At 37.8% G+C, this 21,478-nt stretch overlaps 1 protein-coding gene across 1 annotated transcript; it reads right to left on the reverse strand.

The window, feature by feature from the left end:
- Positions 1–8,893: 8,893 nt before the first annotated feature.
- On the reverse strand, positions 8,894–21,010 carry CD274 (CD274 molecule). Its single transcript, XM_012813296.2, has 6 exons — positions 20,928–21,010; positions 19,730–20,071; positions 13,354–13,638; positions 11,355–11,465; positions 10,435–10,494; positions 8,894–9,330 (listed from the first exon to the last, which is right to left on the reverse strand). Exons 1-6 carry the CDS (start codon positions 20,977–20,979, stop codon positions 9,308–9,310), a joined length of 873 nt encoding a protein of 290 aa, XP_012668750.1. The 5' UTR covers positions 20,980–21,010; the 3' UTR covers positions 8,894–9,307.
- Positions 21,011–21,478: the final 468 nt, after the last annotated feature.

The raw sequence follows: 21,478 nt of genomic DNA on the forward strand, positions 1-21,478 counted from the left end.
CTTAAATAATGAAAAACCTAGTATCTACGACGGCAAATGGCCGAGAGCAGACTTCATCATCAAAGGTCTCATCTTTTTGGACATAGACAATTCAGCAAGCTTGGGGCTATTTGTGAATGCTTGTATATATGAAATCAAATAAAATGGTCAGATACTGAGGGTATTTGGAGACTTAAAAACCTGATTGAAATGATGTAGGCATCTAGGAGAAAACTATATAAACACACACACACACACACACACACATATACACACATACACACCCCTGGTATTTGTACATACCAGGAAACCCACTGCTCTAAGAGTTGCTTCATTCCAGGTTACTATGGGGGAAAAAATCTGGCTGTATAGAATTGAGAAAGGTAGCCCGGCATGGTGGGAGGCACTCTGGAAGGCCAAGGCAGATTGCCGAGGCCAAGGTGGATTGCTTGAGCTCAGAAGTTTGAGACTAGCCTGAGTAACAGGGAGCCCCCATCTATACTAAACATAGAAAAACTAGCTGGCCAGCCTGTAGTCCCAGCTACTTGGGAGTCTGAGGCAAGAGGATCACTCTAAGCCAAGAGTTTGAGGTTACTGTGAGCTATGATGATGCCATGGCACTCTCCCCAGGGCAACAGAGTAGGTCTCTGTCTCAGAAAAAAAAAAAAAAAAAAAGAATTGAGAAATGTATGCATGTTTGGGAAGAAAAGGAAAATGCATTAAAAACCTGCAATTAAGGCCAGGAGTAGTGGCTCATGCCTGTAATCCTAGCACTCTGGGAGGCCGAGGTGAATGGATTGACTGAGGTCACAGTTTTGAGACCAACCTGAGCAAGAACAAGACCCCCCCATCTCTAAAAATAGCAGGGTGTTGTGTTGGGTGCCTGTAGTCCCAGCTACTTGGGAGACTGAGGCAAGAGAATTGCTTGAGCCCAGGAGTTTGAGGTTGGTATGAGCTATGACACCGCAGCCGTCAACCAAAGGTGACAAAGTGAGACTGTGTCTCCAAAAACCAACCAACAAACAAACCTGGAATCAGTCAGACCCAAGTTCCAGTCTTTTTTTTTGTGTGTGGTTTTTGGCTGGGGCTGGGTTTGAACCCGCCACCTCCAGCATATGGGGCTGGCACCCTACTCCTTTGAGCCACAGGCACTGCCCCAAGTTCCAGTCTTTTCAATGATATAACCTTAGTACTTTAACTTCACTAAGCCTATTGCCTTGTACATAAGATGGAGTAAGGACCAAATAAAGCAGCATATCACAATTCTTGATACTTAGGAAATGTACAATAAATTTCTATATTGATATTATCAATGCCAAAAAATAGTTTATTAAATTATTTTAAGGTCCAACAGCTATGAATCCAACCAACCTATTATTATTATGTGTAACTTTAATTTTTTAAAATTAACCATTTTATTATTATATTTTATTTATTCTTATATTTTTAAAAATTAAAAATATTTTAAAAGTTAAAGTATGAAATTTTTCTATCTTAAAGTTTAAAATAACTGTGAACTAAAGTTGTGCCAGCTGAAGATCTAAATGGACAGACTTAAAAATTTTTGAAATTTTTCATAATGTCAAAGTTAATTGGAATTTCTTTTCTTTTTCAATTTGCACATTTAAAATTCTATTTCTTTTTAAGACATCTACATCCTTTATGTCAAGAAATACTGAGCTATTGTAAAGCTAAAGTTACTCTGATAGGATAATATAACTTATTTAGAGGCGCTGAATGTGAGAGTCTGTGATCCTTTGGCCTGGTTCCCAGCCTAAAGATTATGCAAAGTTTAGATACTGGGTGAATCTTTACCTCCCCTTCACTACTCCTCAGTGAGGGTGAGTAAAGTGCTCCCCACTTTCTCAGACCTGCCCTGTGGCAGGAAGGGCCAGGATCTTAACATTTCTGACCTCCTGGGCCCCTCTGGGTCACCCCCTGCTTTGTCTCCTGGCCTAAAAGGCTCTGATGTGGGATTGAGTCCTGGGGCTGTAGATGAGATTCCACTTGGTGTCATTGCCTGTTGCCCAGCTCGCCAACATGACCCTCTCTCCTTGGCAAGGGTAGGTTAGCGGCTCTCAGCTTGTGCAGGAAGAGCTCTCCTAGAGAGCTCACAGAAATTGGAAGGAGGCCAGGAATCTGTTTATTGATAATTCTCCCCAAATGGAAACAGATATTATGAACATCCTGTCCATCCAACTGCAGTTTTCTACTTTAGGAGCTGCAATTAGATCCTAAATCAGTAGAAACTGGAGCCAAAATATGATAGCTTCACAACAGTTAAGAAACTGAGATGTGTGTGTTTCAGACAACATTTAGCCACTTCTTCTCCATTCAAAATTAATGTTATATTCTTATATGTCATTTTATATTTGTCTGCTGAGGGAAAAGATATAAGGAAATTATCAGCAAGAATTGCAATAAAAACTTTAGTTTTTTAAAGCTTTCCGGTAATATCATGTTTTGCTTTGTTTTTGATTTGCTTGTTTTGCCATTTTTAATGCTCTGATTTTCCTGAACTTTCCCGGCAACTCTCTAGGTGAACATGGTATCTTTAACTGGCAGATCTCATTGCAAACCCATGGCATTAAATAAGGTAATATATGAAATCTGACACCCTACATGAATACATGCTCAATGAATGTTAATTATGATAATTAAACTAATGATAAAACTCTACTACTGACAATTGTTTCATTTGGTTAAACTTTAACTTCTTAGTGGAGGGATCACCTCTATGGTTTATCTTTCAAGGGTATAAGTGAATTTTTCTAAAAGTAGAATATAAACATCTTAACACAATAACTAAGAAAATGACATAAGGCTGTGTTAACCAGTTTGATGAAAATATTTCAAATTGCATATGAAAACATCACACTGTACCCCATGATTGCATTAATGTACACAGCTAACATTTAATTAAAAAAAAAAGAAGACTATAAAATAAAAAAATGTAAACAATTCTGGAAATGTTTAAACTATAATAGGAGTGAGTCTGTTATATCAATTTTCTTGAAATTTTGGAAGACTTGGATAGGAAAAATTCTAAAAATAGGATGTTATCACACAAATTTGGCCAGTGATATCAATAGTGCAAAAGTGCAAAAGTTAGTTTTCAATTTTGAGCTTTATTTTTTTATTTTTTATTTTTTGAGACAGAGTCTCACTATGTCGCCCTTGGTAGAGTGCTGTCACATCACAGCTCACAGCAACCTCAAACTCTTGGGCTCAAGTGATTCTCTTGCCTCAGCCTCCTGAGTAGCTGGGACTACAGGTGCCCCCCACAACAACTGGCTATTTTTTGTTACAGTTATTGTTGTTTAGCAGGCTGGGTCTGGGTTTGAACCTGCCACCCTTGGTGTATGTGGCTGGTGCCATAACCACCTCAGTGCTATGGGCACTGAGCCAATTTTTGCTTTAAAGTAGTAACAATCTATATGTTTTCTAAAATATTTAGGATTTTTTTTTTTTTTTTGATACTTAGAGTCTCACTTTGTCGCCCTTGGTAGAGTACTGTGGCGTCATAGCTCACAGCAACCTCCAGCTCTTGGGCTTAGGTGATTCTCTTGCCTCAGCCTCCTAACGCATGGCTATTTTTTGTTGCAGTTTGGCCGGGGTAGGGTTTAAACCCTCCACCCTCAGTATATGGGATTGGCGCCTTACTTTTTTGAGTAAGAGCTCAAAAGCACAGGCAACAAAAGCAAAACTAGGGAGATGAGATTGCATCAAACCAAGAAGCTTCTGCACAACCACCACAACAAGAAAACAGTCAGAAGAGTGAAAAGATAGTCTACAAATGGGAGAAAATATTTGTAAACTCTGTGTCTCACAAGGAGTTAATATCCAGAATATTATAAGGAACTCAAACAACTCAATAGCAAAATATAGTAATTAAACTAAAAAAGACCAAAAGGCCTGAACAGACATTTCTTTTTTTTTTTTTGAGACAGAATTTCACTATGTCACCCTCTGTAGAGTGCTGTACCGTCATAGCTTACAGCAACTTCCAACTCTTGGGTTTAAGTGATCCTCTTGCCTTAGCCTCCCAAGTAGCTGGGACTACAGGCAGCTATTTGTGTGTGTGTGTGTGTGGTTGTCATTGTTTAGAAGGCCCAGACTGGGTTTGAACCCACCAGCCCTGGTGTATGTGGCCAATGCCTTAACCAATGAGATACAGGCACTGAGCCCGCACAGTTCTTAAAAGAAGATTACAAATGGCCAAAACGTATAGGAAACAATTCTTAGCAATGCTAATAATCAGGGAAATATAAGTAAAAACTACAATGAGATATTACCTCACCCTAAGGTAAATATCACCTATTTTAGTCACCTAAAATAAAATGGTTATTATCAAAAAGATAAAAAATAACAAATGTTAATGTAGATATGGAGACATGAGAACCCTTATGTACTGTTGGTGGGAATGTAAATTAGTACAGCCATTATAGAAAATATTGAAATATTAAAAATACATATATCTACCATATGATCCAGCAATCTTGCTACTTGATTTTTATCCAAAGGAAATGAAATCAGAGAGATATCTGCTTTTCCATGCTTATTGAAACACTATTCATAATAGCTAAGTGACAAGCTCAACCCAAGTGTCCATCAACAGGTGAAAAAGTATGGTAGATGTATACAATGAAATACTATTCAGCCATAAAAAATGAAATCCCATCATTGTGGCAACATGGATAAACCTGGAGGATATTATGTTAAGTGAAATCAGCCAGGCACAGAAAAAAAACACTATGTACTGCATGAAAATCTCTCAGAGGTAGAGAGTAGAACAGTGGTAACCAGAGGTTGGGAAGGTTAGAGGGGAGACGGGTAGGAAGGGATTGGTTAATGTTTACAAAATTAGAGTTAGATAGGAGGAATAAGTTATGATGTTCTATTGCACAGTAGGGTGACAGTTGTTATGGTTAATAATATTATATTTCAAAATAACTAGAAGAGAGGATATGGAATGTTCTCACAATAAAATAATAAATGTGCTGTTAAATGTGATAAATGAGGTGATGAATATGCTAAATACCTTGATTTGATCATTATACAATGTATACAGGTATGGAAACATTACATTGTACCCCATAAATATGTCACTTATTATGTGTCAATTAAAAATAAAATAAAACTAAATATATAATAAGTACGTGTATATATGTGTGTAAGGGTGTGGGTATGGGTGTATTTGGTCCATTTGTCGCAGACAGTCACATGCTTGTGAAAGGGACTAGAATAAAAGTTTGATGATAGAATTACAGCTGGAACCATGACTACCACAGTCAGTCAGGAAGACCTAGAGCTCAGGAAGTTGAGATATCTCAATGTCTAGCTTCCATTTTTATTTCTTCAATGCCCCAGGGGCTGGCAAAACTAGTACATCATCATTACTACAAAGATACTGCTATTCTTACTTCAGAAACATCTGGAGTCTGACATATATTCTTAGAAATAGCCATTATCATCCTTCCAGCATGTCTGATTCAGCTAAATGATCAAAAGTCTCTTTACATTGAATTTTATGATTTAAAAATCAAACTGGAGGTCTAATACCTCTTCAAATGATAAGTGTTGTCACATTTGTTTTAAAACCACAGATCTTCTTATAGTCCCACAGAGTTCTAGGTCCCAATCCTCGATTTGGCTTAATTCTTCGTTTCTCACTTCCTTTTTGGATCATGAAGACTGAAACACACCCAGCTTCCTATGCATGGGCTTGCTCATCCATATTCACAGATCCGAGAAGTGTGCTCTCTCAGAAGAAAGTCCCTTCATTTCCCTGTAGCTCTCCCCGGTCCCACTCCTCTCCTATCCTAGTTACCTCATATAATGTATATAAACAAATTTTGACTTTTCCTTGGTATTGTCTTTTAAAAAAGCTGCCAAGTGAGAGAGAATGAACATTTTTGATAATTGTTTTTTAAAAAGTAAATTCTTTTGATAATTTTTTCATCGTGCAAAATTCATGAGCATAGAAGCTATGAAAAACAGAAGTAGGAAGAGGGCTGCCAACATTCCAAGTAATTTTCTCCTCTTGGATATTAAACTGGGATTGATTTTACAAAATACAAAGAAAACAAGAAAATAGACATGCTAGCATAGTAAGAAACAAAATAAATAAGAATATTTTATTAAATTAATGCGAGTATAAAAAGTGACAATCAAATTCAGAGTTGTCATCTCTGCCTTCAAACACAAGACAAAGGGATAAAGTGCCTTCTGAATACGAGACCACGAGAAGGTATTAAGATTTAAGAAAGGTGTGAGTAGACCACATGCCTTGCAGGGACAGAATTCTTGCTTGTACTTCACACAAAGGATGTTGTTACACAAATTATTATGCACATTGACATGTACACATACAAATAGATACAAGAAGAAGTTTTGTTGGAGATTCTGTTTCTTCAGCCTTGACCTTCAGCAAAACAAAGATTTTCTTTATCATCCCAATAAAAGACCAAGAAGGAAAGAAAACTGTGGGACCTCTTGAGAGGCAAATGTATCTCAAAGCCCCTGGAAAGCAGCATTTTAAGAGGCAGGAGTAGTGATGCCAGCTTGTGTCATTCTGTCATTCAAAGTTTCCAACACAGCTAATGAGGCTTTTCTGGCACAGATGAGGGTCTAGGACAGCCAGCAGTCGAGGAACACTGCTGGAATTTCCAGAAAGAACATGTAATTTTGCAAGCACAGCATCACAATGAAGTTTATACCCAAGAGAAAATGATAGAAAAGGTTCCAGACATGATTATGTCATAGATAGTTAATAATAAACTTGCCCTTTGGGACTAGGTTGACTCAGTCTACCCTGGAGAACCCATGGGTCTCCCTTTGACCAAACATAAAATAAACCAAATGCAAACTCAGTCACAGAGCAAGCACTGAACAAATGCTGGGTGCCCAAATGCATATGTAGTATATATTTAGCAGGTACTAAATCATATGAAAGACACTGAAAGGCTACGGGAAAGATGAACTAGAAACAAAATAGACGCAGTTCCTGACCACTTAGAGCCTTAAATATGTTCCAGCTGCATCGTCAGATATGTTAAATAAAAATTGCAAACTGCACAGCAGATGCATAATGTTGCTACTTAGGAAAAAAAATTTAAAATATAGACTTTTAACATACATTTCCAAATATACCCTATCTTTAGAAGAATACACATACAAAAGTCAACAGTGGTTGCTCTTGGAGAGGGAACCTGGAAGGCTAGGAGAACGGGATGAAGACTTTTCTTTTTTTACTGTATCTTATAAGATCTTCTGAATTTTGAATCATGCAAAGGAATGAATTCAAAATTCAATAGCATTTAAATAGAAGAGAAAGAACTGTCAGACAATACCAGACACTGTGCACACAAGTATCAGATTGTGTGGTGAAGGCAAATCAATCAGGGATAAATATAATGCTGCAAAAGGAGTTCAAGAGTTATTTTCCACAGTTCTTTAAAATATTCTCTTCTCCTTATAAACTATAATTGTTTTGATTATTAAATGTTTAAGCGTATCCCAGAACACATTGACTGGCCTTTCTCTTCCCCTGCCAATATAGTTAGACTTTCTCTCTCACACCATTATTCTCTTCCAACACCTTATGTTATGACATGGTACTATATTGTAATAATAATTTTTTGTTTTGAGTCTCATTCTATCGCTCAGGGTACATAGACTGCATGGCTTTAGCCTAGCTCACAGCAACCTCAAACTCCTAGGCACAAGCAGCCCTCTTGCCTCAGCTTCCCAAGTAGCTGGGACTAATTTTTCTATTTTTGGTAGAGATAGGGTCTCATTCTGGCTCAGGCTGGTCTTGAACTTAAGATGTCAGCGATCCTCCCACCTTGGCCTCCCAGAGTGCTAGAATTATAAGTGTGAACCACCATACCTGGCCACAATGATAATTTTTTTTTTTTTTTTTACCAAGCTCCTCATTATATTCTGAGCTCCTTGAGAGCAGGTACTTTGTCTTGCTTACATGTAGGCTCAATACCTGACATAGTGATTGATAATGCAAGGACACTTAATAAATAGCTTCTGAATAAATTAATTGCTTAAATTAAAATTGCTATAAATTGCATTCTAAAAGGGTAAGAGTTGCAGAAATCTGAGGTTTGCTATTTGCTGGCTCGGGCAAGTTATTTAGTCTCTCTGCTTCCTCAACTGCAAAACGAATATAAAAGTAGTGGTTATCACAACAGGGTTATCACAATTGGGGTGAAATTAGGTAATGGATGTAGGGTACCACATAATGGTAAAGTTGATATTTAAATGAAACAGACACAGCAACAGACACTTATGGTCTAAGATTAGTTGAGTCAATCAAAGTATCAGTGAGTTAAATAAAGTAAAAATCCTATACAAAGCAGTGCTTCATTCTCTGCATTTCCTATTTGTACTTATGGTTACAGAGGATACCAAGCACCTTACAGACACTTAATATTTTACTGGATGCAAGCAAGTCACTAAGCAACAAGCTTAGTTTGGATGACAGAATTTTAACATCTACTCAAATACATCTTTAAACGAAATCATTCACAATCACTCTTACATCACAAGAAGACTCCACAGACTCAAACTAAATAGAAGCAGGCCAGCAGTGGTGGCTCATGCCTGTAATCCTAGCTCTCTGGGAGGCTCAGGTGGGTAGATTGCTTGAGCTCAGGAGTTCGAGAACAGCCCCATCTCTACTAAAACAAAAAAATTAGTGGGGTGTTGTGGTGGGTGCCTGTAGTACCAGCTTCTGAGGAGTCTCAGGTAAGAGAACCACTTGAGCCTGAGTCTAAGAGTTGGAGGTTGCTGTGAACTATGATGCCGGGGCACTCTACCCAAGGCACAGAGTGAGACTCTGTCTTCAAAAAACCTCCCCAAATAAATAGAAACAATAAATACTGTTGCAACGTTGGGCTGCTTAGTCACACAAAAGACAAATCCAGACACTGAGTGCAGGTGCAGAGCACTTCTGCAGGAACTGACCATTGCATCAGGGATTCTCAACTCATTTTCCCGGGATGAGCCATGGATGATTTGCTGGGAGGCTCCTTATGCAGAAGTGCCTCTTCTCCCTTTCACGTGTGCCGATGAGCCTCTCAGTCCTTTTGAAGTACCAAGGTCTCTTTTTAGGTCCCCTTCTCCTCCATCTGTCTTTGTTCTTCCCTTCTTCCCCCAGGTTCCCATTTTCATTAGTGTTTGGGCCTTCTAAGTGCCACATCGTCTGTCTATATCCCATGGGCTCATTTCTTCCTCTAGTCGCGCTCAGGCCTGAGGAACTCCCAAACCACAGACTGAGAATCCCTGCTTGAAGATCAGAAGCGTCCACGTTGGATTACGTCTCCTCAAACTGTGGATCTGGAGAGTGATAATAGTACATTAATTTTACAGGGAGGAGTCAGGGAAAAAAGTTAACAAGTATCCAATGAGAACCATAACTCATATTTGCTAGATGATATAATAATAAAATTGAAATAAGAGAAAGATCCAGATTGTATTTGTACCCATTACTTTTATATGATAAAGGATGACTAGTTTGCCTGGGACTGTCCTGGTTTTAAAAGTGAAAGGCCGATGCCCTGAGAAATCCCCCAATCATGAGCAAATTGGGATGGCTGGTGCCCTAGGATGACGCAAACAACACTGACTAATTAGCTTTACCACACAAATGAACGGGATGGGCCACATAGTTAACTAGACTAAACTTAGGCTCATTGCTCACTCTGGTTTCTAACTACATTAATAAAACCTAGGAACTTTAATATAACTTTCATCTTACTTCAATAAGCTGGCTGAGATTTTTCTGCCCTTTGATAAATGTAGACATCTGTAGTACAATGGATTGAAGCTGATGGGTTGAGAGTAAGTGGGATCAGGTGGGTGGGCCCCTAAGCGTGAGTTTTGTCATTAGCTGTGTGTTCTTGGGCACTTTACATTATCTTCTTGACCCTCTCTGTCTCTACTATAGTGGATAATTATAGTATTTATCTCTTTGATTTTTTTTTTTTTTTTTGGTGTGGCTTCAGGGTTGGCAGAGGGGGATTAAATAAGGTACTGGGCATGAAGCAATTAACAAGTGCCCAACAGGCAGTATTTTAGAATGAATGAATGAATTATCCACCTAGCTAAGTCGATTTGGTCCCCTATCAGAGGGAGATGCTGAAATGCAGGGCAAGAGAGCTTAGCAAAGAGAAGCTGCTTTCTTCCCGCTTTCTCTCTCATCTCCTCTCTCTGCAGAGTTGCTCCCCACCCTCTATTTTTGAGGGCTGTTTTTAACTCTCCTCAGACTATGGGAAGAGTTCTTACATTAGAATTGCGAGGCAAAGAGGAGCCAGCAGTTCCTACCACCAGCACTGTTTAAAAGGTGGGGAGACTATCATTGATCAATTTCTCCTTTTCACTGCTTTAGCTTTTGGTTTTCTTTTTGATTTTCAACTTCCCAATCCCTTCTTATATTCTTACCATTTTGCTTCTTTGAGTTTGTATTATGGATGCAACATTTTTCCACATCTTTCATTCCCCCTTGAGAGAAAGAAAATATTTTAATTTCCATGTAGTACAACTTTACATCCTATATAGTGACTCAAGTTTAAATCACACGTTCCTATAAAAACATGTTTAATCCCCTAGGATTTCTAAATGTACATAACATCCCTCACCAGAAATCTTGCAGAATATGCTAAAAATACCATGGCTTCACAGAATAAACTATTTCTATTACTTGGGATATTCAAAAACCAGCTCAATAGAACACTGCAACCAATGCCAGACTAAAATTCAACTGAAACTGACAGGCACTTTAGCTCTTTCTCTTCTGTAAGTCTACGGTTATCTGCATGATAGAAAGAAACTATATGGCATTGAGTTTTCTTCAACCTCCATTCCCACCCAATCTCCCATCCCTCACTTGTGTACACCTCATCGTCAGCTAGCAGTCTCACTCGGTTTTGCTATAATTGTTGAACAGTGGAATGCCCTTGTGCCAACTTGGAAAGGTAAGTCAGGTAAGTCAACTCTCACCTCCTGAGAAATACTACAAGTGTTCATTGCTGCCCTCCTATATAGGGCAGCAGAACAGCAAGATAACCAGGACCAAAAGAAGAGAAGGCACATGGGTGAACATCATGGCACAGCTAAAGCCCACTTTGCATAGTTGAAACTTGGCCCTGGAAGGGAAGGCTAACAGGAGGGCAGCAGATTATAAGTCAGTATTTCCCACTCGTATTTTGGGTAGGACAGTTCCCTGTTTCATTGAACTGCCCGGCAGATTGCAGAACTTATAGCATCCCTGGTACTGTCTACTAAGTGCCATTGTGACAATAACAACATGTTCTTACATGTCCCCTCATCCCCAGTGGAGACCATTGCAATAAAGGAAATACCTTTTCTTCTTAAACAGAAGATGCCCATCAACATTATAACAAAGGAAAACAGGAAGGCTCCTACAATCATCAGGTGGGTCCTCTCATTTGGGGTAAATACCAGAGGTGATTCTGAAAAAATGAAACAAAAAGAAAGTGACTAAGACTAAAGATAAAATTTTTAGTTTAGCTTTAGGTTAATTGCTGATGGAGAAGGGGAGGAAGGCCAGGCTTAGGACAGGTAGTCCTGGGGTAAAACTCTCCTGCCATTGGCGAGCTTTGAGATTTGGAGCAAGTCCTTTAACCCACCTATGAAATAGAAACGCTAACAAATTTCTCGAGAGGTAAAGTATTTAGCTGGTACCATGGGGAATGGCTGTTCAATACTAAACGGGGGCCTCGATTACTTTACTTACTCTCGTATTCTTTAACCCAGAAGCTAGCAGCCTACTGTACATGACAAAGGTGGTCCACAGTAGACTGTGGAAGGCCAACGAGCACTGCTAAGAAACTCCTGTCTCCCCACGTCTCAGGTGATGAATGGGGACTAATGCTTGTTGTCTTTCTCTGCAGTTCGAATACCCCTGGATGTCTGGTCACTGGTGCCTCTCACTAGTCTCTTGTCTGTGATCTGATGCAGGAGGAAAAGGGGTCCTGTGGCACAGGGATGCTCAGACTGCTGAATCCCACCTGTCATCAACTGTGAACTGAGATCCACAATCCCTAACCACCTAGTTCAAACTTTAAAGCCACCATGACTGCCACTCTTTGACTAGTGGCTTAAAGGTACCAAAGCCTGTTCATATACATTTTATATGAGTCTCAACACAACTTTATGAGTTAAGCATACCAGATATGAAGAAAAAAACACCCACGTTACAGATGAGGACACACTCAGAGCAGTTAAGTGAGTTACTCTAGGATGCCTCATGAATAAAATAGCTTTGAAATGGCAGGAACCTATTATTACAGCTCTTACTCAAGGCCAGTTCAGGACCTGAGGACTCTTTACCCCAGTGAGACCGATGAGAACATATCCTTAGTTTCCTAAACCATTTTTTCCTCTTTTTGTTTCCAAGACCATCCTGGCTTGTCTTTTCCTATTGGTTGACTTTTCTATCCAGTTTTTTTCGGTGATTTTCTCTGAGATACCCAGAGCTTTTCTGTCAACATCTATTGGGGGAGGGAGCAGTGAGAGACACTTCTCAGAACGTCTCTGGGTCTCTAATAAACGTCATGCTCACCCACCTCACTCACTTTCTCTAACGGTCTCACATCAGACTCTGTTTCCCACCCCACCTACATCTATGGGACAGTTGAGTAAAAACATAAAAAACAGTTGACTTTGTGCAAGCAAGAGTCTCAAACCACTTTCCTATACTATTGCTGATTTTATCCTTACAGTAACTCTGCCCAATAGTTATAACTCTTCAAAGAAAGGAAAGCGCAAAGAAGTCGTGATTTACCCAGAGAAACACAGCTTCACGAGTAGGCTGTCTTGAGTTAAAATATCATAGACTACTTCGGGAGAAGTACATGGAGGGGAAGAATTCCTCCTATTTGGAATAAGATGGGAAAGTGCATTTCATTTGTTTCTGCCACAGAAACTCTGGGGAAAGGGAGCAACTCTGACGTGCTAGGATTTGGATTCCTGAAACCTGGCCTGAACTGAGTATTCTTCTCAGGTATTCCCTCAGGTTCCCCAGCTACAAGAGCATTTCCTACATCTGTTTTCTAGAGAGTGTGAACTTATGTCTCATTCCTCCATGTGCACCTAATAGCTAATATAACACCTGGCACATAGAGCATATTCAATAACTATTTGGTGAATATTTCTTAAGTGACAATGTAACTTGGATAAATGGGGATGAGGAAGCAGAATGCATTTTGTAAATAGAGTATTATTCATTCATTCATTCATTTGTTCAACAAACAATGATTAACTATGATGAGAAGGCATCATGGCAGGTGCTAGGGGACAGTGTCAGGCACACTTTAATTGACACATTCAGAGTATTACCTGGAATGACTAACTCAGCTGTACTGTTTTCCTCGGGATTTATGCTCCGAAAAGTGCAATAGAAAATCTCGTTAGCTGATGCGTTGATTCTTAACGTGCTGGTCACATTCAAAAGCTTCTCCTCCCTCTTAGAATTGGTGATAGTGGTCTTGCCATTCAGGACTCGATGGTCACTGCTTGTCCAGATGACTTCAGCCTTGGGGTAACCCTCAGCTTGACACGTTAGTTCATGTTCCAAGGTGGCTTGGTCCACGGAAATTCTTTGGTTGATTTTGCGGTATGGAGCTAGGTCATGAGCAAAAAGAAGTCAGGGCTTTTGCTTAGCATTTAACTAGACATGTGTCTTGGTGCTGTTGACATTAGAAAAAATGTCAGTTCAGGCTGATTCTCAGAGAAATAATGCTTGAAGTCAGACACCTCAGCATTAACTTCTGCTAACTCTGCCTCAACTCAGTTCAAAATGAAGTGGAATTTGGACTTAAAGGAATGATGACTTTGCTATAAAAATTATGCTGGTATATTTATTAGGCTTAAACCACATATGAAGATTTATTTAAAGAGAACTGTCATTTTATACTAGTAGTCTTTAATATAAAACACATCTCTCCATTTACTCGAGTCTTCATATGTTTCTCAGTAAAATGCTATAATTTTTACATGGGGCCCCATTTCTTCTTAAATATATTCCTGGATATTTTTTTTGGTTGTTGTTGTAAAGCTGTCTTCATAAACATGAACCTCTCCAGCTGGAAAGTACTGTTTTCCTAGACTTTGTATAAGCAGAAAGTCTGATTTTTGATATGTCATTTGCTTTTCTGACTTTAAGTCAATGATGAGAAATTAGACATGAAAATACATGCTATTTTATTTGTACATATTGATCCATGTTCCTGGTGATACTTTTTAAAGTTCAAATGTATTTTTTTTATTTTAGAATGGTTTTAGACTTACAGAAAACTTGCAAAGATAGTACAGAGTTACTACATACCACATACCTAGTTTTCCCTACTGTTAACATTTTACGTTATTATGGTAGAGCTGTCATAACTAAAGAACCAACATTAGTATACAATTATTAACTAAATTCCATAGTATTCCATTCCACCACCAGTTTCTATTTTTTTTTTTTTTTACATTCTAAGATCCATACAGGATACTATATCATGATACTTATTTTTTAAATTTTTTAATGCTGGCTATTTTAGTAAATGATCTAAATAATCATTATACTCAAGGAAGACAGTTTCATCAAATTTTAGATAATTGGTTTGGGACCCATTTAGGATTAGTTTTACATAATTGATTTAGGACCCATTTAGATACCCAGTTTGCTGACTGTTCTAGTAGCTTTTTAGTATATATCTTCACTTATGTTTATTCATTACAAGTATGTCAACATGTTGGTGTTTTGGTATAATCTTCACTTTACTTAGCTCTCCATTCCTTTACCAAATACTAAAAAATAGATTTGTAATCTGATTTAGTCACAAAGCAGCCAGGATCAAATAAAACTTAAATAAATAATGATGTGCTATTTTGGTATTCTTAAGTCAATGAAATCAGTATCACTGGAAACATTGGAAATGGACACAATTATGATTTCCAAACACACAAATAATAGTTAATGTGAATACTTGAGTCTTCATTGTTGCATCTTCCATGTTTAAGAATTTTTTTTAAATGAATCTACTGATTGTACTCCATGGAAGAAATATTTCATGAAATAATATTACCATAATGGGGTTTAGTTTACTTGGCACAGAGCTTGATTTCTGGAGTATTAAAATTTCAAGCCTAAAATCACTGTTAATAGTTATTAAGGGTAAAATATTTGCTTTTTTACCATCCTATTATCACTTCTACTAGAACAAGATTAAAGGAAAATGTTAAATCATACTGAGAATCATGTATAAATATGATGTACCTCTGGGTCCAATAAATGAGTGGATTTATTCCATTAAGAGTTGAATAAGTATCCACAACATTAGTCTCTAAAATGGGGCACTACATGGGAAAAAATATATATTAGGAAATAATTTAGGCCTTTTCTAGGTCACACTTTGGATGCCACATGACAGTCTTACAGGAAGATAAGAGCTTTATAATATTAAGGGAAGGGTGGTGCCTCATTTTGGGGTTATGATAAATTTTCAAGTTCACTTATCTAATTTTGACTATACTAACCATCTTACAAAATGAACGATGAGAAAATTTCCATCAATGAAACTGAGGATTGATGATAATACTAATAATTTAGGTACAAACCAAAAGGAAATGACAGAACTTACACATTTTATCAGCCCCTTTATTAGGTTAAAAGAACTAAATACTTAACTAGACCTGACAAAGTGTTGGTTAAAAACCCTCAAGATTATAGAGAACATCCACCTTTGTGAAAAATGAATTTGACACTAAGGTACATTATGCCTTGACATATTAGCTAACGATAGTAAAGCATCACAATTAGGAAGACAATTAGAACAATATATTGTTCATTAAATTTTTATTTCATCCTCTTAACATGTCTATTTTTGTACATTTTAAAATGTACAATTTATTAGGTGGAACCAGATGACAGTGGTGACATTGAGTCTCTCCTGACCTGTAAAATGGCAATTTCCTATGATACAACCCATATATTAGTAGAATATAATTTCTTTGTAACTACACACACACACTTGCACGAACACACACTAGTTTAAAATGTTTTACAGATAGGGTGGTTAATAAAAAACGTTTACAGACCCCTGGTTTACTAGATCTACAGCACTGTGCCAATGTTGGTCAATCAAGACCAAGAAAAGCTCATGATTTTTTTTTAATGTTTATTTTTTGTAGAAACAGGTCTTACTCTGTCACCTTGGATAGAGTGCAGTGGCACAATCATAGCTTATGACAGCCTCAAACTTCTAGGCTCAAGGGATCCTCCTGCCTTGGCATCCTAAAGTGCTGGGATTACAGGCATAAACCACAGTACCCAGCCTTCTTATGATAGTTTTGAAGTCAATATACACATTCTAGAGGTACAAATACAGGCAGCAAAATATGTTTATTAAGAGTACCGACTTCAGAGCCAAACTGCTTGAATTTAGAACCTGGCTTCACCACTTGCTAGTTGGGTGAACTTGGGCAAATAACTTTATTTCTTTGGACCTCAGCTTCCCTGTTCCTAAAATGGTTAGAATAGTACCACATATTATTCAATCAGATTCCGTCTATTGAAAGACTCACTTAGATTTCAGAAATAGTAAAGTGTTAAAAATATTTATCTTAGATATGATGAAGCACCTACCCCACAGAGTCATCCTTAGGAATGAAAGAGCCAATATAGGCAGAGTGCTTCATACAGGGCCTGTTACAGCAGGGGTGCTACGTAGGGGCAGTAGTGCTAGGGCTGCTCTTTCTCCTCCTCTTTTGACTTCTACTGGGTAAGGGCACTCTTGCAGTACTCCTTAGAAAGTGCTGACAGTTTCTGATGAACAGTCTTGGAAAGAAATTTTCATATGTCCAAAACTGTTTTATGTTTCCAAAATTTTAGGCTAATCTTATTTGAGGGAATAACTCATTCATTTCACAAATATTTTTTGGGTGTTCTTGTCACACTACTACTCTATGCCAAGTAGAGTATGCCAAGCCCTAGCGATGCAGCCATGAATAGAACAGACCCAAATCTCCATCATTGTAGAGTTTATATTCTAGAGCAGCAGTTCTCATCCTGTGGGTCGTGGATGGATTAAGGAACTGGATTAAAGGGCCCTGGCATTAGGAAGGTTGAGAACCACTGTTCTAGAGGGAAATAGACAATAAACAAATTAGATAGGTATAGTTACATGATATGCTGCACAATACTTTAAATAGAAAATAAATAATATAATGAATACTTAAACAGGGCTGGGGAATTGGGTGGGGGATAGGATTGGGGTGGAATAATAGCAGTTAATCTTTGGTCCATAGGATTGAAATAGCTTTATCAGGAGCATCTATGCAACCTTTTGTTCTTTCAGCTGCCTAATCCAATTTAAGGTCCTGAAAGTATAAATGGACATTTCATTTTCTCTACTACTGGGTTCCAGGATTATGAAAAAATGTTTTTAATTGAAAGTCAGATGCCTGAGAATCTGGTATTTAAGGTATCAAACATGAAAGGTACAATAACACCCAAAGCAATAATGCTAATTGAATTAACCCAAAACTAAAGTCACATTTCAGTTTTGAAATGCTTCACCCTTAAAATCCCATGTTGAGTAAACTCCCTGTGGGGAAGCTGTGTTACCACACACTGCAATGATGGGAAGAGAAACTCAACAGCATTACTGTGAAATCATTTGCATATGTAGGTGATTCAGGGACTCTACTTCCTTAAGTTAAGCTCCTGCAAGCCAGACAGGACATTTGCACTGGTGACATGTCCTCAGTGCATCTGAAGCTCAGTGGCTGTCTTGTAGTCAACACAGGTCTAGCCTTTTGGTATAGCTCAACTCAACTCCCAAGACCAAGTACACAAATGACAACAGATCTCAATAGAGTGGGACTAGCATGACAACTTAGCAATTATAATACAAATCAAATCCTCAAACCTGGTTGGTCATATGCGTTGCTTCATCAAGGACCTTCCTTTTGGAAAAACCATGAATGCCAGTTTTCCTATTGTGTTGAAGGACAGCAAAGGAAAGTGCAGATCCATGAAGGATGTTATGGAGCCCAGTGACCTAGGCTTCCATAGAAACGCTTCCCCAATACAGGCACAGCTGTCCCCCCTGCATACACCCTGCAGGCTGATGAGAGACCTTCTCTAGAAGCAGAAACTTGTATTCTATACGTCTTTCTTCTTGGTAGCCAGGATTATATTCTTACTCTCCATCCTAGATCTAACAATGCTAGCTGTTTAGGAGGCTAAGTCTTGATAATTTCTTTAATGCCTTGAATATAGTAGATGCCTAGTATTTGCTGATAGACTAAGAAAAAGTTGAAAATATAAATCACTACATCCCAAGCATATGATAAAATATAGCAAAAATTAAATGTACTTCACAAATGACAGTTTCTTGACAACAGTGACATTAATTGAGCCAGAATCAGAGACTAATAATACACATATATTATAAAATGTATATATTTCTCTTAATCCCTACATAATTGTTGTTTTGAGTTTGTAATTATCAGCATTCCTTTATGATAAATATAAACTTTGTCTACTTCTATTATTGACCTTCAGATTGATGGTAGTGAGCCCAGGAATAAAAAGTCCAAGGAGAGATGATTTGTTTCTAGTCAAATACTAGTGTTAAAAGGTCGTCATGTAAACAAAAGAAGCAGGCAAATAATCCTAAAACTAATGGGGTCCCATGACTAGGGAGGTCAGATTTCAGCTTAATATCAGCGACTAATTTCAATAGGCTATGAAAGGGGCATCCAAATGACAGGGATGACCTTGTGGGAAGTATATGAGCAGAAGAGCTTTTGGGGGGATTTTTGTTCTTTTGTGGAAGTTTGGATTAGCTGCTCATGCATGGGGTTCTTTAAGCTCACAATTCTATGAAACTCAACGATGAAAGCAAAGGTGGTCAGCTAAGGTGTTTTCCTTTACTCAGCTAGGGCCAAACCTCAAACTTTGAACTCAAGTAACTTAGTGACATATTTGTGGGTCAGTACCCAGGAATTGACACTCACGGTTCCTCTTCTATTCTCCAGGATAACACTGGTGTACATTTTCATGATGAATGTATGCCTAATGGGGATAGCTTATACCATCTCTGAGGAAGAATAGTTCCTTTACTCTTAATGTGATTATTATTTTTTTTATTTTCATAGATTAACTTCAAGTCTTTTTGAATGGAAACCTTATAATGGGGTTTATTCTTAATATATTTATTTGTGTTTGACATAAAGAGGCTGAATGGAAGGAAAATAGACCTAATAAAATTAAAAAAAAATAGTAGTTGAATAAAAAACTTTCTGGAGGGACGCCTAGACAATGGCTACTATCTTTGCATGCTATGGAAGATTACGTGGTAAAGGGAGGAGGGGCACTTTTGCAATTCATTTTATTCCCTCCCACAGTATCTGAATTTGCAAGTACATGTAATTTCTTTTATGGTAATAAAAAAGTAAAGACTAGGAATTGGTTTTTGAAAACTGAATGTGCTATAGAACACGGCTCTGGGGTATTTGGCTCTGGATCTCCAGTGACTATCAAATACGAGGTACTCAAGAAATGCTCATTGGATGAGTGTGTGAATGAGTAAAAGAATGAACAGTGGGACCATTCTGTTTGAAAGTAAGTCTGGCCTTTCAAGAATGAAAAGTTCTCAACTTTAAAAAGTTGAGAAAAAGTTTCTCAATAAAGTCGGGCATTTTAATCTATAATGAGTCTTACCATTGACTTTCAAAGTAATCCGCTTGTAGTCTGCACCACCGTAGATGATTGTGCAGCGGTAAACTCCTGCGTCCCTCAGTTTCACGTCTGTGACCTGAAGTGCCGCACTTCCCAAGAAGAGTTGGTCCTTTAACAGCCGGGCCCTCTGATGGTAGCTACTGTCCTGAACTTTCAGGTCTTCCTCTCCATGAACAAACTGAATAATTTTCTTATTCTCCATTTCCCAGTAGACAACTAATGAAACCAGGTCTAATTGTTTTTCTACTGGGAATCTGCACTCAATTGTCACATTGCTGCCATACTCTATCACATACTGGTCTTTGGGAACTGTGACAGTAAATGCTGAAAAGAAAAATGACCAATCTTCAGAAGAGGCAAAATTCCTCAAAACATGTACAAAATCAGTATTGAGTTTACAATAACTTCATCTGGTTAGTTAATGTGACAATTGTATTTAAGGACTCACTTCTTTAAAAACACATCTTTTACCCCATGGGCTTGAAACAAATTTTGGGATGCTATATCTCATCCCTTAGTCAGAATAATAAAATTAGCTATATAAGTTGTCCCACAATTCATAAACATATATTACTGTAGAAATATTATATTGTGATGGAGTACTTACAACCAGGGAGACAGTTTCACATAGACACCCCCAGGATACCCTTTGGGTAGACACCTATTTGTTTTCTACATAGAGTTAATAGTTGATTCTAGTAGCCATCTCATCTTATTTCTCAATACTTTTGATCAACTCTCTGGCCACAGGTATAGAGTTTAGGGAGGGCCTCAGGATGAAGTCAATACTGTGATACCCTGACACCTTCTATGTATACTAAAATCTTTTCTTAGAATGTCTTCTTCAGAAAAAGTAGGTTACACAGCAACCTAGATTGAATAATCCAGGCCTTATTTAAAACAAGCAAATAAAAGTAGACCTACAGGCCATGTCCTCAGATATTTCTGACAGTTATTCCTGGGAAATAGGTAATAGGTTAATTTTGTTTCACTTTATCTGTATTGTCTATGTCTTTATACAATGAAACAGGTGTCTTGTTTATGAAATATAGAAGGAAAAATAGAATGTTCTCTCTATAAGAAAAGTATATCCATTTAAAATTTATTACTTTAACTTTTAACTAAATAATGGTTGAAATATTTAAAATATAGAATTTAATGAAACGATGTGGTATCTTACCGTTCAGTAAATGCCAGTAGGCTGTGAATGTAAAGACATTAGATATCTTCATCTTTCTGGAATGACCTGATTATGAAAAACACACAGAAAAAGACATCTTTACTCAATAATTGAACACACAGTATGACAGTATGGGACTGGGAAGTTCTTTTTTTTTTTTTTTTTTTTTGACCAGGGCCAGGTTTGAACCTGCCACCTCTGGTATATGGGGCCAGTGCCCTACTCCTTGAGACACAGGCGCCGCCCAACTGGGAAGTTCTAATAGAAACAGTCTTCTAATAACCAGCCGTGACTGATGTGTACGTGTGGAAATGCAGGGAGGAATTCAGAAATTCAATACTTTCATTTAATAGCCCAGGGTCATACAAAGTCAAGCAAAAAAAAAAAAAAAAAAAAAAGAAATTACTAAAGTGAGAATTTTTAAATTTAGTTAGGAGGCCTATAAATACTTGTAATGTACTTGTAAAATAAGGCAAGAAAAAAAATTACACCCAAATCCTCTGAACTATTTCCTGTTTTCTCTGCATTCTAACATATCTGGAAATCCAAAA

Source organism: Otolemur garnettii, unplaced genomic scaffold (assembly GCF_000181295.1).
Source record: "Otolemur garnettii isolate 467f Iridium unplaced genomic scaffold, OtoGar3 scaffold00006, whole genome shotgun sequence".
Taxonomy (NCBI): Eukaryota; Metazoa; Chordata; class Mammalia; order Primates; family Galagidae; genus Otolemur; species Otolemur garnettii.

Coding starts and splice junctions, on each gene's coding strand:
- CD274 (XM_012813296.2), bottom strand. CDS start 20,979: ATGAAGATATCTAATGTCTTTACATTCACAGCCTACTGGCATTTACTG. Junction 20,072..20,927: donor CTACTGGCATTTACTGAACG/GTAAGATACCAC, acceptor TTTTCTTTTCAG/CATTTACTGTCACAGTTCCC. Junction 10,495..11,354: donor CTTCTGTTTAAGAAGAAAAG/GTATTTCCTTTA, acceptor CTTTCTCTCAAG/GGGGAATGAAAGATGTGGAA.